The sequence below is a fragment of the Sphaerodactylus townsendi genome, linkage group LG16, assembly GCF_021028975.2.
Source record: "Sphaerodactylus townsendi isolate TG3544 linkage group LG16, MPM_Stown_v2.3, whole genome shotgun sequence".
In the NCBI taxonomy this organism is placed as follows: Eukaryota; Metazoa; Chordata; class Lepidosauria; order Squamata; family Sphaerodactylidae; genus Sphaerodactylus; species Sphaerodactylus townsendi.
Window position 1 is genome coordinate 16,250,673 of NC_059440.1, and position 17,005 is coordinate 16,267,677.

Here is a 17,005-nt window from a genome sequence, read left to right on the forward strand (position 1 = left end):
GGAACGGTTCTCCAAGGATAGGAAGCGGTAGTGGGGGGTCTCTCCCGGAGGTGTAGCTGGGCCAAACGGTGCCAGGTGCGCAGTCTGTATTTTCCACCTCCCATGCCCCCCCCTGCACACACCCCCTTCCCACACCTTAATTCCTATCGTTTTTGTAGAACTTTTTCAGGCTGAAAAAAAGGCCTATTCACAATTCAGGCTTAAAAACGGCCTGATGGGAACTATACTTCCCAGAAGACATTGTGAGCCCCACGGTCTCCTGGGAACTGTAGTTTCTCAGGCCGTTTTTCAACCTGAAAAGGTTTTAGGAAAAGGAAAGGAATTAAGGTAGGTGTGGGAAGGGGGAAGGGGGGGGTCACGAGAGAAAGGAGGATTTTCCGCCCCCAGGCATGTGCTCGGTGCGCTGCGCACCCCCTGTCCCCTTGTAGCTCCGCCACTGGTCTCTCCTCATCCAGGCCAAAATGCCACAATGATTCAGCGTCACCACTGCAGGCAACGTAGGTAGGTGAGGATTTCATCCAGGTCAGCAACAAACATGGACCAGGCTGTGATAGGAAATTCTGCAGCTCAAGAATGGATTCAGAAGTGAGCCAGCGGCTCCGCAAGGCTGTGTCTTCGATGCAACAAGGCCAGACTGAAAGGGGAATCTCCCCAGCCAGGGGCAGTCTACCCCATCCCCAACACCAGGCTTTACCAGAGGAAGGCCTCTCTGCACTGCCCATCCAACCGTTCATGAAACAGGATATTGGGTGATGGACCACTGGTCTGATCCAACAGGGCTCTTTGGACCCTGCTGGGAGCCCAGAGTCCCAATGAGGTACTCGAAAGGATAGGTCCAGTGGGGGGCAACTTTATTGCCCACGCCACAGCAGAAAGAACTGTTAACAGGCTGATTTTTCTAGGAGACATGAGGGTTCAGAGTTCCACCTGTGGCAGCTGATCCCACCTGTGTTAGCAGCTATATAGAGGGGAGGAAGAAGTGCCCCCTCCCCAAAAAAACACTACCGCCTTGATCATGCCCTCCTCCAAACTACTGCTGAAGCCAAGCCCCTGGTTTCTTTTGCAAGCCCCCTTCCTCCCAAGCACTCACCCATTTTAGAGATCTGGAATTAACCTGCACCCCAATTCTCTGTAACCCCACCCCCCTTCCTCCAAATTAATTCTAACTGGCCATTTCCCTCCCTGCTTTCCCAACACAATGGGAACCTAGAAACGGCCTCTTCTGGAAAGTGGCTGAAAAAAGGGGGTCTGGGGAACTGCCCCCAATTCCCAGGCCCATTGGGAAGGGCTCCAGTTATCATCCAAGCCCCGTTTCCACGGCTCCCCCAGGAGGAGGAGTGGCTTCCCAGCGCAGAGGAGACAATAGGATGGCCGAGTGCAGAGAGAAGGGGCAGCCCATTCCGTGGGGGTCCCTTACCCTCCCTCCCCCCAGAGAGCCTCCCAGCAGCGGTCCTCGCGCAAGAGACGGAGAAAGCCGCTGATGTTCGCTGGTGCTCTGGGGGAGCTGGCTTAGTCTTGCTTGGCTTCAGGGTCAGCCCTGCGGCCCCCCCACATTCTGACCCACCATTGGAGGTGGAGGAGGAAGGCAAAGGAGAGGAAGGCACAGTCTCACAGTGGCAGCCAGCCGAGTCCCCCCCGCCCCGCCCCGCCCCCTGCCCTCCCCGCAGTGGCTCTTCCTCCACCCAGACAACCCCGCTCATGCCCCACCCCCTAACTCCAGATGTCCAAGGAATAGCGGCCTTTGGTCATCAGTTTCTTGACATAGTCCACGGCCTGCTGCTGGTCCATCTTGCCGTATTCCGCCACAATCTCGTAGAAGGTGTTCTGGACGTCCCGGGCCATGTTGCGGGCGTCGCTGGAAAGGGGGAAAGATGCAAGCAGGGTGAATTGGGGGCTTTCAGCAGGCCGGAAAAACAAACAAACCCTGCTCTGCTGCTGAACCCTCCCCCAGAAGTTCTCTTCTGCGAAGAAAAGGAGTTTGAATTTATGCCCCCCCTTTCTCTCCTGTAAGGAGACTCAAAGGGGCTTCCAATCTCCTTTCCCTCCCCCCACCCCACAACAAACACCTTGTGAGGTGGGTGGGGCTGAGAGCTCCGAGAAGCTGTGACTAGCCCAAGGTCACCCAACTAGCATGTGTTGAACAAGCTAATCTAGTTGCCCAGATAAGCCTCCACAGCTGAAGTGGCAGAGCGAGGAATCAAACCCGGTTCCCCAGTTTAGAGTGCACCTGCTCTTAACCACTACACCACTGCTGACGCATGACCTTTAGTCTTTCTGGATGAGCACAGACTAGAACTTTGGATTGATACCTCCCTTTCTGTCCTGCAAAGAGACAGAATTACAACTTCCTTTCCTTTTCTTCTCCCCAGAACTGGCACCTTGTGAGGAAGGTGAGGCCGAGTGCTGAGAAGATTGTGACTGACCCAATGTCACCCAGCAGACTTCATGTGGAGGAGTGGGGAAACAAATCCAGTCCACCAGATTAAAGTCTGTTATTCATGTAGTGGGAAATCAAATCTGGATCTCCAAATTAGCAGTCCACCACTCTTAACCTCTACACCTTGCTGGTCAAAAGTGAAACGGGGCCTACAGATCATAGACAGGATAACTCCAGAGCGCAGGGGGCGGGGTTTCAGTGTCACTCACCCACACACGTATATGTGGCAGTTTCCTTCGTGGATCAGTTTCCACACATTCTCCTTGTTTTTCTTAAGCAAGTGCTGAACGTAAATCTAGAGAGAAAGACGCAGGGTTGTAACAGGAGCTCTGGCCTGCATCCAGATTAAGACCTTTAAAGGCTCTAAGCACTGAAAAGATTATGGTATCCCCATATTGTGGCACACTGGGGGCACTTTCGCACATGCAGAATAATGAACTTTCAATGCACTTTGCAGCAGAATTTTCTGTGCAAACTACTGTGCACGTAATCCAAAATAAAAACAATAGTAAAGCAAATTCCTTTCCTCTTCCTATTCCAATGAATAAATAAATACATACATATTCCAACGAATTTTAAACAACAGTTGACGAATACTTTGTTTACACTTGAAGAAGAAAGGTTTGGATTTATACCCCACCCTCCTGTAAGGAGACTCAAAGGGGCTTACAATCTCCTTTCCTTTCCCCCCTCCCAACAAATACCCTGTGAGGTGGGTGGGGCTGAGAGCTCCAAAGAACTGTGACTAGCCCAAGGTAACCCAGCTGGCGTGTGTGCACAAGCTAATCTGGTTCCCCAGATAAGCCTCCACAGCTCAAGTGGCAGAGCGGGGAATCAAACCCGGTTCTCCAGATTGGAGTGCACCTGCTCTTAACCACTACACCATGCTGGCTTTCTGCCTTATGCTGAATCAGACCTTCAGCGTCAGCATCGTCTACTCAAACTCGACAGTAGCTCTTCAGGTTCTCAGACAGAGGAATTTCATATCACCTTCTGCCCAATCCTTTTAACTGGAGATGCCCGGGACGGAACCTGGGGCCTCCTGCACAATAAAGTAAAGATTCTTCCACTAAGCCATAGCCGCTCCCTGCAAGAACTGGCTATTATATTATAACCAGTTCCCAAACTCCGAGAGGACCTGTCTTCTTATTCTAGGACCGCTAAGTGTGGTCTGGAGTCTTCAGCAGGGGTTTACCTTGTGTTCTTGGTCTCTTGAGAAGGCCACGTGCAGACCGGTCAAGGCCCCCTCCTTGAGGAACTTGGCCAGCTCGTCTTTATAGAGGTAGTCCTCGTTCTCATGCCGACATCCATAGTAGAGCACGGTTTCACCCACCTCCTTGCCTGGGACACAGCAGAAGAATGCAAGAGGGACCAAATGAGCTTTACTGGCTCTCGAGCATCCTCAGTAGGAGGCTGTTTGGTGCATCTCTGCAGAAGTCACTGCTCTGGCCTTGCCTCCTCCCTCAGATCAGTGACTCATTCAGAAACACCAAGGGATGGGGGAATCCTGGTGCAGAGGTGGGTACAATATACCAAACAGATCTGATAGTAGAAATGAAAGACCACTGGAAGTTGGATATATATCCCCCCTTTCTCTCCTGCAAGGAGACTCAAAGGGGCTTACAAACTCCTTTCCCTTCCCCCCCATAACAAACACCCTGTGAGGTAGGTGGGGCTGAGAGAGCTCAGAAGAACTGTGACTAGCCCAAGGTCACCCAGCTGGTGTGTTGGAGTGTACAGGCTCATCTGAATTCCCCAGATAAGCCTCCACAGCTCAGGCAGCAGAGAAGGGAATCAAACCTGGTTCCTCCAGATTAGAGTACACCTGCTCTTAACCACTACGCCACTGCTTGTGGCAAGTAACACCATGCAGGTATTAGGACCCCTTGTAATTCAGCAACAGAGTTTCCCATTTGTTGCTGGTCTGGCCAATCAGAGTTCACCAAAGGACAAAGCCTGCTTGGAACGGGACTCACCTTGCTGCTTGAGCCAGCCTCGCTCCTGGATGAACCCAACGAAGGGCGCGATGCCGGTCCCCGGCCCAATCATGATGACAGGAGTGGTGGATTTGAAAGGCAGCCGGAACTGTGATTTCCGGACATACATGGGCACTGTGGACTTGTGCCCGTTCTCATTGGGATGCTTGTTCTTCAACCAGTTGGTGGCCACGCCTTTGTTCACCCGGCCCGTTTTGGTTTCGTACTCCACCACTACGGCACAGATGTGAATGGAGTTTGACTGCACCTGGAAATGAGGGAGAGGGAGGGGAGTGTCGGAAATAGCAATGTCGTGCATGCAAAACGGGATGTCTATTATCAGTGCAGCTACTGTGAGGGAACTGAAAGGTCAGCTTGATTGGTACATCGGGAGGAGTTCAGGAAGCTACGGGATGTCAATTATCAGTGCAGCTACTGTGAGGGAAATGAAAGGTCAGCTTGATTGGTACAATGTAGGAGGGTGCGGAGGAAGGCCCACCCACAGAATAGTCAATTATTAGGGCAGCCACTGTGAAGGAAATGAAAGATCAGCTTGACTAGTACAATGGGGGACGGGTCGAGAAGAACTAATTTCCACATATATTGGATTGTAAAAAAACAACGCATCCGGCCTCGGGGAAATCATGAGATCTCTCCCCTTAGGCTTACCTTGGAGGATGAAGCGATGGAGTAGTAGCGAGCCTGCAAGCGCGGCAGCAGTTCACAGAGGTGATCGATGGGAGGGCGCAGCGAGGGAGTGTCTTGCAGGATGGCCAGGATGTTCCTCCGGGCCTCGACAACCCAGTTGAGGTACAGCGCCTGCACAAAAATCAAGCAAATGCTGAATCTAAAAGTTACCACCCCCAAAAAAAGTGCCTCTGTGTCAAGCACACCGATGATGCAATTGGCGGTCTCATGCGACACTCCAGCCGCGGTGAACAGCCCGGGACTTGGTCAGGTTCATTTACCCCGGCTCCAACCCGCTCAGAATTTGCTGTGTGGAAAGGGTCTAAGAGGTTTCACCCCACCCTCCACCCCCCCGTGTCTGAATGGAGATACACACTTGGAAATGCCTTACACCATAGGTGTGAAACTTGTGCCCCTCCAGATGTTATGGACTACAGTTCCCATCATCCCCTGCCAGCAGTGGGAACTGTAGTCCATAACATCTGGGGGTCAGCGAAGCTTGACACCTGTGCTCACGCTAAAACCAAGCGATCAAGGCCTGCACGCCCATTCGCTGGAAACAGTTCTTCTGGCGACTGTGGCAGAGACCTTGCATGTCACCTATCACCTAATCCTTTTATCTGGAGATGCCGGGGGCTGAACCTGCGGCCTTTCGCATGCCGAGCGGATCCTCCGTCGCTGAGCCACAGCCCGGCCTTTTTGTTGGTGATTCTGTGCCTGTTTGAGGATGCCGCACAGGCGAGTCGGCACCCACCTTGCCTTCAGCGGAGGAGGAGGCCATCTTGCGCATTTTCTCCTGCTCGGGGTCCGTGTAATGCCACTGGGCGCCAGCTCGTGAGGACGCTTGGTGCGGGGCGGGTTGGTGATGTCCAAGTAGTAGGTCAGAGCGGAGCGGTAGGAGGTGGGGCAAGGGAACGGGTGCTTCTTGTTAGACTCCTCTGGGGAAGGGAAGAGAAGGAAAGAGTTCAAACATGCCATTCTTGCACTTGTCACTCCGGAGACGGGGGGAGGAAGGCAAGGACAGGCCCACCCATCAGAGTCCCTACCCGCAGATACGCCTCAAGAGGTACTGGGCCTTAAATACGAGCAAATACATGCACAGGGAGCATCACACTGTGCAGGGCCGTACCACCAAGGGTCAAATGTCCCCAGGCTGCGACCATTTTGTCACGGCTGTTAGTCTGCCCCCCACGCCCCTCCTCCTTCCCCCCGAATCCATACACTGACTTCAAGATCTGGTGCAAAAAAAAAACCCTCGGTGGTTTTTGTATGATGTATTTGTGTTTTGACTTGTCAAAACTTGGTATTAAATCTTTTATTTCTTTTGGGATATTTACAAGGTTTAAATAGAAGGTGTATTTTTCAGTCACTGTTTATTTTTCCTGGCATATTACACTTCTGGCAGATAACAGTTTCTTTTGTTTTGCAGTTCATTTTCAAACTTTAGCAATATGCTACCTTTTGTGAGTGGCCATGGGAGAAATAACTGTGCAGTTCAGATAAATATAGGATAATAGTCCGTGCTTGCTTTTTTTGAATCTCTCCTTTCATACATTTCCGCGTGAGAGAGAATATATTTTGGGGTGCTGTGTGGTTTCCGGAACACGCCTGATGTTCTAACAGCAACATTCTCTCTGTGTTATACTGCATCTGCTGGCTGGCATCTTCAGATCCTCTGGAAGATGCCAGCCACAGATGCAGGCTAAACTGCCAGAGAAATGCCAAGCCTAGAACACAGCCATACAGCCCGGAAACCACACAGCACCCAAATGATTCCGGCCGTGAAAGCCTTCGAGAATATACTTTATTTGGGCTGCCTCTCTGCTTTCTTCCTGACTTCACACTCATCTCTCCTTTTTCCTTGTTCATTATTTTAGTCTTCCTGAAGTCTACATCAAGTCTTGGTCAGTGTATGGACCAGATCTTGTTTGGTTGTGGTGGGGGAGGGCGGCTGCCCATACAGAAGCCAAGGAGGGGGGGGGGGAGACATTCAGATGTTGTATGGGGCTACATTTTCCCTAGATACACCTCTGCCACTGTGCAAACACCTCACTTCCCAAAACAGAACCAGAAATGGGAACCAGAAGTGAGAGTCATGCATCGTTCTATTCTCAGGTTGGCTCTATGGGCTGAATGCTACGCTGCCACCATGTGTTTATTTTGGCGAGGAGGACTTCATTGGAATTTTATTTCCGTTTCAATCCCTTTGGCTGTAGATTGGTAAGATCGTAAATAAAACAAAAACGAGGCGAATACAATAAAACGATGACTACGGTCACTTTAAAACAGGGGCGTCAAACTCACGGCCCTCCAGATGTTCATGAACTACAATTCCCATCAGTCCTTCCCAACATGAGCGTTGGCTACACTGGCAAGGGCTGATGGGGATTGTAGTTCATGAACATCTGGAGGGCTGCGAGTTTGACACCTGTGCTTTAAAATATATGCATGTAATCTGGCTACAGCTCTTAGCCAGCTCACCACTTTTTTTGGGGAAAAAAAGATGCTGGACAGTCCCAAATCCTAAGTCCCATTTTAAGATACAGACAGCTCAAGGATCGCTAGGAACACTCATCAGATCTCTACGTGGTAATGTCACGAGTTCCGCTGCATCAGCCTCTGCTAAAGAAGACCTTGAGTGACTCGAGGCCACCCACCGAGCCGCACAAATTGGGATCCGGCTGATCAAAGAGACAGTCAACAAAAAAGGACAGAGGGAATCGCAGAGAAGCGTTGGCACATCAGCAAAAGCTTCAAGAGATGCAAGCCCCCATGAGCCAATGCCAACAACAGGGGTCACGGGAGTTTGAATGCTATTGACTGTCCTTTTGCAAAGTCCACGCTTGGATGACACCCAAGCTTGGAACCCACCTGAAGAATGATGGGGAAACTCTGCGGTCGTATCGGGCAACGCGTGGACAAGGGGGCACGGTGGGAAAGGCGCAGTTTAGATTGAGGTCCTGTGTCGTCAAACTAATACAAACACAACCAGCTTTGCTAGCTGGGCAAACCGGACTGAGCAAACTGCAGGGCCCAACGAAAAACTCTTGAACTCTGTGTACTCTCGAACAAACTAAAGGAGGTGGAACGAGATCTTGGAAAGCAAGCACGAGGCTTCAGCAAACTGGGGCAACCAGCTTAACTGCTTTCAAAATGTTGAAGGAGAGATATTCCTGCTCCCCCTCCCCCCCCCCCCACACACACACACTGAAATAACCATCAGAGGTCAGGAAGGGAGAAAACTGCTCAGAAGTGGAGAAGTGTCTGTCTTGGCAATTTAAAATCCCCAGCTGCAATGGATCCAGACTAATCTTTTTTGCTACAGGAATGTTCTTCCATCAGCAGAACAGGGCTTTCCTGCCACCTGTATCCTCCCTGAAATCCTGGGGATACAAATGGCATGTGGAGGTCTACAGCAGAAAGTGGAAATACGGTGGCAGTTACACCTCCTTTTCCAATAGAGGAAAAGTTAGCTTGAATCCAGCCCAGTGAATCTAACACAGTGGTGAAGAAGAAGAAGGAGGAGGAGGAGGAAGAAGAGGAGGAGGAGGAGGCTGGGAGAGTTTTGAGAGAACTGTTACTGGCCCAAGGTCACCCAGCAGGAATGTAAGAGTGCAGAAACACATCTGGTTCACCAGATATGCCTCAGCCACTCAGCTGGAGGAGTGGGGAATCAAACCTGGTCTCCAGATCCACCTGCTCTTAACCACTGCACCACACTGGCTCTCAAGGGTTTTCTGGTGGGTGGGACAAAAAAAATACTCACCATCTAGATTGTTTAGGGAGATGACTGTATCCAGATTTGCCCCGAGGATTTCACCCAGCTGGTTCACTATTGAGGTCTCATTGGCTGCGTACACAGCAATGTGGTCTCCAGATTCATACCTAGGGGTGGGGAGAAAAAGATCAAGGTCTTGTCTCTTGTTTTAGAGCCTCCATCTAATCTAGTCACACAGTTTGGGGGACTCTGCTCCGACTAAATTTAAACTCTCTAATCTTTTGGAGGCTCTGACCCAGATAACTCCAGCTAGCCCAATCTCATCAGATCTCAGAAGCTAAGCTGGGTCAGTCCTGGTTAGTACATGGATGGGAGACCACCAGGGAAGTCCAGGGTCTCCATGCCGAGGCAGGCAATGGCAAATCAGCTCTGAAAATCTCTTGCCTTGAAAACCCTATGGAGTCACTACAAGTCAGCTGTGACTGACTTGGAGGATATGGAGTAATGGATTCAAGGTGCAGGAAAAGAGATTCCACCTAAACATTAGGAAGAACTTCCTGACTGTCCGACAGTGGAATTCACTGCCTTGGAGAGTGGTGGAGTCTCCTTCTTTGGCGGTTTTTAAACAGAGGCTGGATGAACATATGTCGGGAGTGCTTTGGTTGTGTGTTCCTGTATGGCAGGGGGTTGGACTTGATGGCCCTTTGGGGTCTCTTCCAATTCTATGATTTGACAGCGAAAAAAAACTTTGGAGAAATCTCTTTATACATATGACAGACATTTATAGATATGATGGACATTTTCTAAAAATGTGGGCATAAATTTAAAGCACACACACGAGGAAAATGGTTAATAGTTCCTCATCGTATCAATAACAAGTGAGAATTTTCACCCTGCTGAGGAATTTTAACATTCACCGCCTTGGATGGGCAAACCCTTTTAATTAGGTCTGAATCTAACATCCTTTTAGTGAAATCCTCCAACTAAACCACAGAGCTTGAAACTCTACAGGGCAATTCGCCCTTTCACACTGTAGAAAAACACATGAAAAGCCTCAAGTGGGGTGGGGGGAGGGCTGTACATTATATTTTTTCTCCCTTTCTCAGGTCCCTTATGGTTCTGAGCGCAAGGAAAACCAATGGCACAGAAGCAGAATCCACACGAGGAAAATCAAAATTGTGTGCTGGGTTTCTGAGTCATGCAGCAAACTCGGTATAACCTTCAGAATAGAACTCTTGGCGGCCAAGTCCTCTGTGCCCGACTTACCGGATTTTGGAACCATTGATGTCCAGCTCCAAGTGCATGAAATGCCTGTCTCCACCTTGATTTAGCTTCCGGTTCACAGAAACTGGAGCCAAGAAGGGGTTTTTGGCATCAAATGGCCTGGAAGGGGAAAAAAAAGACACAAGACCACTTGGGATTGTTTCAGAAGGTCGTTGTTTTGGTCCACAGTAGAATAGCTAGATACGAGCAAGGGGAGTACTTTAGAGACCAGCAAGATTTTTGGAGTACAAGCTTTTAAGAGTGAATGCTCCCTTCATCAAATACGAGTCGGAGTGGAAGCCTCTGAGTCCTTACATCCCAGTCAGAAGTTGGGAGGGGAGCTGCAAAGACAGAACTCGGCATGCAGGGGACAACGTGCATTGTAACCACCTTGATTGGAACTAAGGGGAAATGTCACTCATCGTACCACAGCAGGGATTTTTAAACTTGACCAGTGACTGTGTTTTTCTAAAGCAGCATCTTTGGTCAGCAACTGTGTTGACCAGCTGCACACTTGACAGGGATAGTGACGAGCTGCCCACGTCCCCAATGGTCTGATACGATGTCCCACTATGTCACTAGCCTCTCCCGACGTCAAAGTGTATTACACCCAGATTTTTGACCTTCCAACTGCACAAGCATTTTTCAGGCAATGAGGACAAGAAATTGTAGCCTTAGAAAAAGATCCAGAATATACTCACAGCTTGACAGCAATGGTCTTTCCCCACCCCTCACCCCACCCCATGGAGTTTCACCCTCCAGCTTCTCACCAAAGCTGCCTGACTGAAACTTACGGCTTCTGACTCTCGTAGCTCTTGAGACGGCCCATTTCTCCTGTGTAAACCTTGTTCATATTGATGTCTTCAAGGATAACCAGCTCATACTGACGGATGCTGTGGAAAAACAGGAGAGGAAGGAGAAGAAGTTAACTGCGAGGCCAAAAAGGTGTCAGCAGCACCCACTGGTTAGAAGGTTTGGGACTGCACTGAAAAGCCACAAGGAGCAAACCAAGTCTGTGTACGGTGATGGAGAAGCAGGATCCAAGGAAAAACAATGTCACATCCTATTCCCACTTTATGCAGGGAAACGCCTAGAAAAGGCTTCGCTGAGACTTCAGACAGAGGCTTCATTTGGCCCCAGAAAGAGCTTCAGAGATGGGTTTGTGCCTGGTTCGTAATCCGAAAGCTTCCCGGCGTGTAACAAGCCCGTTGATGCACAGGGAGCCACCAGCATAGCTGCCGGCTATAAAAATGTCTCCTGGATCCAAATCAACTCTATTGACTGGAACCGGACAATTTGCATGCAACACCACCTCTGCCACCAGCTGTCATCCCTGAACTCACCTGGATTCGTCTCCTGTGGCCTCCACGCCGAAGTGCTCACACACCGCTGGCCAGAACTGCTCCCGCCATGTGATGAAATCCTCTTCCAGGCTGCCGGAGGGAGGGGAAAAAATGGCTATCATGTCACCTCTTAACCTTCTCTTCACCAAACGGAACAGGTAAGGCCGCATACAGCCAGGCAAGGGCTATCCCAAACCTGGATAGCCCAGGCCAGCCTGATTTGGCTAGATCTCAGAAGCTAAGCAGAGATGGCTCTGGTTGGTATTCGGATGGGCAGCCTCCAAGGAATACGCAGGGTTGTGACACAGAAGCAAGCAACCCCAAACTGCTGTATGTCTCTTGCCTTGAAAACCCCACCCGGGGTCACCGTCGTTCAGATGTAACTCCGCAGCAAAAATAATACACGCTGCAATTAATATTTCATCTAGTCTTAACTTTTAGCTTAGAAGAAAGCTTTAATTGTGAGTCACATGTTGAAACCTTGAATGGCAAAAACAGAAAAGCAAGGCTAGGATCACTGCTGGGTCGGCCCGCTAGCCAACTGGCAACCCCGGATTCCCACGGCCACTCACTTCCCATCGTCGTCTCCCAGGCCGAGCTCAAAAATCCGCTGGGCGCCCAGCTCCTCCAGCCGCTTGTCCACGTATTTCCCCATGGCGTTGAAATGTTCGTATGTTTTATTCCCGAGTCCAAATACCTGGAAGGCAGTGGGAGAGGGTTGTGGGTTCAGATGCAGCCAAGGGTGGACAATATCTATTTGAAGAAGAATGGGTGGCCAGATGGCCAGGACGTTGTGACAGCAAGGAACTTTGGCAGTAATCGAAGAGCCAGCAGGGTGCAGGAGCTAGAACATCAGCTAGGATCAGGAAGGAAAGGTGGGATATAAATCCAAACTCTCCTCCTTATCATTCCCCAGTGCTGCGTGGAACTTTCCAGACGCGGCATGAAACTGAAGGTTTCCCCCTGCTGAGCGGCCCATTATCTGCGCAGCACTGATGCGGTGGCTGGGCAGCCGCTCAGATTACAGGGAACATTGGTGTCGTGACAGTACAATATCCCAACGATGTGTGGGTATAGCCTCAGCTTGCAACCTGGCCGTCAGTACACTATTAGTGCAAGCTGAGGCTGGGACTGAGCAGGCCCATTCAATATGCCAGGCCTGAACTTTTGACGACTGGAGATGACCCAGCCCACCTGCTGGTTATCCAGAGGGGAAAGGAAGACTCAAAACGGCCCCACCACAACACTGCAGACACCATCCTGCAGGGGCAGCTGACAGCTGCTATCATCCTGGCATGGATGAGATTCTTCAAGCCACTTTCCGGCGAGGGGGTGGGGCTGGTTGCGCAAAGCCCCCTGCACCCCGACCCACGCCCAAGTGCCAGCTCTGATGAAATTCATCAAAAGGACTAGTACGACTGTAATGGTGGCATAAGTCCCGCCCAGGGACTGGGGTGATGGGCGGGTAATAAATATACAGAAAATAAATATATAAATCAAACAAGGACCGAGGGAGACTTGGGTTCAAATCCCTGCAGTGCCAATAAATTTATTGGGGCTCTTTGAGCCATTCTCGCTCCCTCCCTCTCTCTCCAGCCCTCTCCCTCTCCTCCTCTGCCAAACCAGAGTTTTTGTGAGGATAAAATTCAAGAGGGGAGAACCATAAACAGCACCCTTGGATGGAAGGCAGGAATTTAAAATCTAATTAATAAACAAGGAGGGCATTTTCTCTGCGGCCAGGAGCATGCTCAGGTTCTGCCAGAGAGAAGACAGAAGTGGAACGTTCAGTGCCAAATTCACATTCCGTTGAAAAGGAGCAAGTTTCTAGCCCTTAGTTAGATACACCCGAAAGTTCAAAGAGGTCTCAGTAGCCAAAGGGGGGCTGAAAGGTTTCAGCGGTTGTGAGAATAACTGTGCCTCTCCGGTGTATCTCTCGTGGTTCCTCCCGACCGCCAGCAAAATCAGAGCAGGACAAAAATACGAGAAAGGACTCAAACGTACCTAACTTGCACTCTGAGCTTTTGACAGGCCGGGATTTGGATTCTCAGCTTGTGACTGTTTTTGTATCGGATCCAGAAACTGGCAAAAAACTAGCGTGGAAAAGGGCCTTAAGTGGTCAGAATAAGGAGAACAGGGAAGATGACCTCGGAATTTGGGGTCAGGAAGAAATCTTCTCCTCCTGAAGAGTTTTTACCTCCCTCTGGGTATGGCGCAGGGGTCACTGGGGGAGGGAGGGAGGAAGTTCGGACTTTCCTGCATTGTGCAGGGGGTTGGCTAGATGACCCCTGAGGTCCTTTCTACCTTTATGTTTATTTTAGGAGCAGCAGTGGCATAGTGGTCAAGAGCAGGTGCACTCACATCTGGAGAACTGGTTTTGATTCCCTGCTCTGCCACTTGAGCTGTGGAGGCTTATCTGGAGAACTAGATTAGCTTGTGCACTCCAACACACGCCAGCAGGGTGACCTTGGGCGAGTCACAGCTTTTCGGAGCTCTCTCAGCCCTACCCACCTGACAGGGGGTTCGGTGGGGGTGGGGCGGGGAACAGACAGGAGACTGTAAGCCCCTTTGAGTCTCCTTACAGGAGAGAAAGGGGGGTGGGATATAAATCCAAACTCTTCTCTTCTCCTCTGAAAACTTTGGGGGGCAACATGCTGGATAATTGTGGGGTGAGGCATGGCAACCATCAAGGAGGAGGACGAGATTGCAGTAGTCAAGGCAAGAGAAAGCCGGAGGATAAGCCGGGGCTTCCTCCAAGGGGCAGGGAGGGAGGGCTACTTTATTTTGTGGATCCTGGCCTGCGATCAAGGCAAAGGAAAAAGAGAGCACACAGAAAGCCAGCCAAGTTAAGCATCTGGGTAATTTCTGGCCAAGCATTAGCAGCTGGAGGCATAAAAGGCAGACAGTTACATCTCGTAATTCAATTGTGGTACCGGAAAGGAGCAAATTCCTCTGGACAGGCAGACTGGATTCAGAAGGGGGAACGCTGGCCAAAGGCTTCTCAAACCAGCCAGTTGAAGAACAGAATAAGAGTTTGGATTTATGTCCCCCCTTTCTCTCCTGCAAAGAGACTCAAGGGGGCTTACAATCTCCTTTCCCTCCCCCCCCCCCACAATAAACATCCTGTGAGGTGGATGGGGCTGAGAGAGCTCCGAAGAACTGTGACTAGCCCAAGGTCACCCAGCTGGCGTGTGTGGGAGTGCACAGAGTGGTTCACTGACTCCTTTTAACATTCATGACTTTGCACAGGTTTGTTGCTCCAGCATCGTCAGTGCTCTGCGTTCTACCCTCCAGGCTCACCTCTCCTGCCCTCCCGGCACTTGCGCTAGAGTGAGACTGGCTGCCATTCAAAACGCCCTACAGTCACGTCTCCAAGGCAAAAGCAGCCGAACACAGCTGTCAAGAGACTCACTGCAAATTTGATGCCGGAGAGGTTGGCGTCTGTCTCCTGCAGCCAGTCGTAGAAGTCTTGGGCGTTGTCCGTCGGGTCTCCTTCCCCGTAGGTGGCCATGCAGAAGACGGCCAGCGCCTTCTCGATCTCGGCGAGGCGACTCAGGTCAGACTAGGAAGGAAGGGAATCAAAAGAAAGGTCAGCTCCGGAGATCCTGGTGCTTCTTTGCGTCCCGAAATATCAGATCAGCAGCCAATTCTAAGCTTGCTTTTCCGTCATGACCTGTGTTTCCAATTGGCTACTGCATGTTGTATTGGTTGTATTCAAGAGAACTTTGAAAATCTTTTCCATAGAGACCCAGTGAGGTCACATGTCCTCGAGTACATGCCAGCTGATCACGTGGGGGGTGGAGAACTGCCCCCCACACCCCTCCCCTCGGCCCTGCCCTGCCAGGCTGCTCCTTCAGCCGACGGAGCTCATGCCATCCGAAGGAGCAGCCTGGCTGGGTCGCTGCAGCCCAGTCAGGTAAGTGGGGCACGGGGGGGGGGGGGCACCCGGAGCAGGTGTTTCCCCAGCTGCCACCCCCCCCCCCATCTCTGTTGAGACCTCTGATGGTGTCTGAGTATTTCTTTTTTTTGCTACAGGTTAAAATCACTCGTGATTATCTCTCTCTTTGATCCACTCAATGGTTAATGATTGCTGACTATTTGCTATGAGATCATCATCTGAAAAATGAGTCCAGTCTCGTCAGCACTAAACATCACCGCACACGCTCAGGCATCGGTCAAAGTTTGGGTAACTAAAGGCCAGCTTGTTGAACTCTGCAAGGCTCTGTTTATTTAGCCTATGGGCAGGCTTCCTTTTCTCCGACGGGGCTGCCAACTCGAAGGGGTGGGTGGAGATCTTCCACTGTTGTAACTGATCTCCGGGCAACAGAGTTCAGTTCACGAGGAGAAAATGTCCATACCAGAAAGTGTGGCTGCAATTCCCACCCGCCTCTTCCCCTTGGACCATGTTTGCTGTCATAGCCAAGCTGGAGGTTGGTGCACGGGAGCTGATCTGATGGTGAGGGGAGCTGGGGAGCTAACCCTCTTTGGCGGAACCTCCTTAAGAGGTTTGGGGTAGAGCAAGCCATGGGTCAGGATGCCCAGGCAGGCGTCCTGCTTGCGCCCCTTAGCAGTAAAATGGTTTTTCAGACAGGGGCCTGAAGCCCAGCTGAGTTCCATTATTGCTGTGCTGTGCAAAATGGATCTCCAGAAAGGGGCCTTCCACCCGGCTGGGTTCCATGGTTGCTGCGCTAGGTCCACGGTTCCCTCCAACAGGAGGGTCGGAGGAAGGTTTCACTGGGGGACAGCACTCGGGCTGCCCAGTGTACACATCAGATCCCATGTTGCACCTCACGCTTCTTTTCGCCCTTGGTCAAAAAGCGGTTTGGCCAAAATTTTCCCCACAGACAAGTACGTTGTGTGATTAATTTTGGTTGGGGACTCTAAGCAGTACCGGTCCCGCCCTCGGGTGGCCAAGTGGATTCTATGGCATTACACCTCATGTAGGGTTGTGTATTTCTCCGCCACAGAACCCAGCATGCCAGATCTTCTTTGCTGTAGCATGCCCTGCCTGGATTCTAGTTCTTACCTAGCCCTGCTCCCCCGCCCACCCCCACATCTGTTTGAAAGCAAAAATACAAGTATTGGTGATAGTCGTTCAATGAACTATAAGAACATAAGAACATAAGAACAAGCCAGCTGGATCAGACCAAAGTCCATCTAATCCAGCTCTCTGCTACTCGCAGTGGCCCACCAGGTGCCTTTGGGAGCTCACATGTAGGATGTGAATGCAATGGCCTTCTGCGGCTGTTGCTCCCGAGCACCTGGTCTGTTAAGGCATTTGCAATGTCAGATCAAGGAGGATCAAGATTGGTAGCCATAAATTGACTTCTCCTCCATAAATCTGTCCAAGCCCCTTTTAAAGCTATCCAGGTTAGTGGCCATCACCACCTCCTGTGGCAGCATATTCCAAACACCAATCACACGTTGCGTGAAGAAGTGTTTCCTTTTATTAGTTCTAATTCTTCCCCCCAGCATTTTCAATGTATGCCCCCTGGTTCTAGTATTGTGAGAAAGAGAGAAAAATTTCTCTCTGTCAACATTTTCTACCCCATGCATAATTTTGTAGACTTCAATCATATCCCCC

General features: G+C 50.7%; 1 protein-coding gene across 1 annotated transcript in view; it reads right to left on the reverse strand.

Annotated features, from left to right (window-relative positions):
* Positions 1 to 320: 320 nt before the first annotated feature.
* Positions 321 to 17,005, reverse strand: part of LOC125445870 (NADPH--cytochrome P450 reductase) — a 55,675-nt gene continuing 38,990 nt past the window's right edge. The window contains 13 exon segments of the mRNA XM_048519289.1: positions 321 to 1,855; positions 2,647 to 2,732; positions 3,633 to 3,778; positions 4,414 to 4,681; positions 5,083 to 5,232; positions 5,855 to 5,926; positions 5,929 to 6,038; positions 8,867 to 8,985; positions 10,085 to 10,201; positions 10,876 to 10,974; positions 11,425 to 11,514; positions 11,997 to 12,121; positions 14,834 to 14,983. Coding sequence (XP_048375246.1) covers positions 1,711 to 1,855; positions 2,647 to 2,732; positions 3,633 to 3,778; positions 4,414 to 4,681; positions 5,083 to 5,232; positions 5,855 to 5,926; positions 5,929 to 6,038; positions 8,867 to 8,985; positions 10,085 to 10,201; positions 10,876 to 10,974; positions 11,425 to 11,514; positions 11,997 to 12,121; positions 14,834 to 14,983 — 1,677 coding nt within the window. The 3' untranslated portion in view covers positions 321 to 1,710.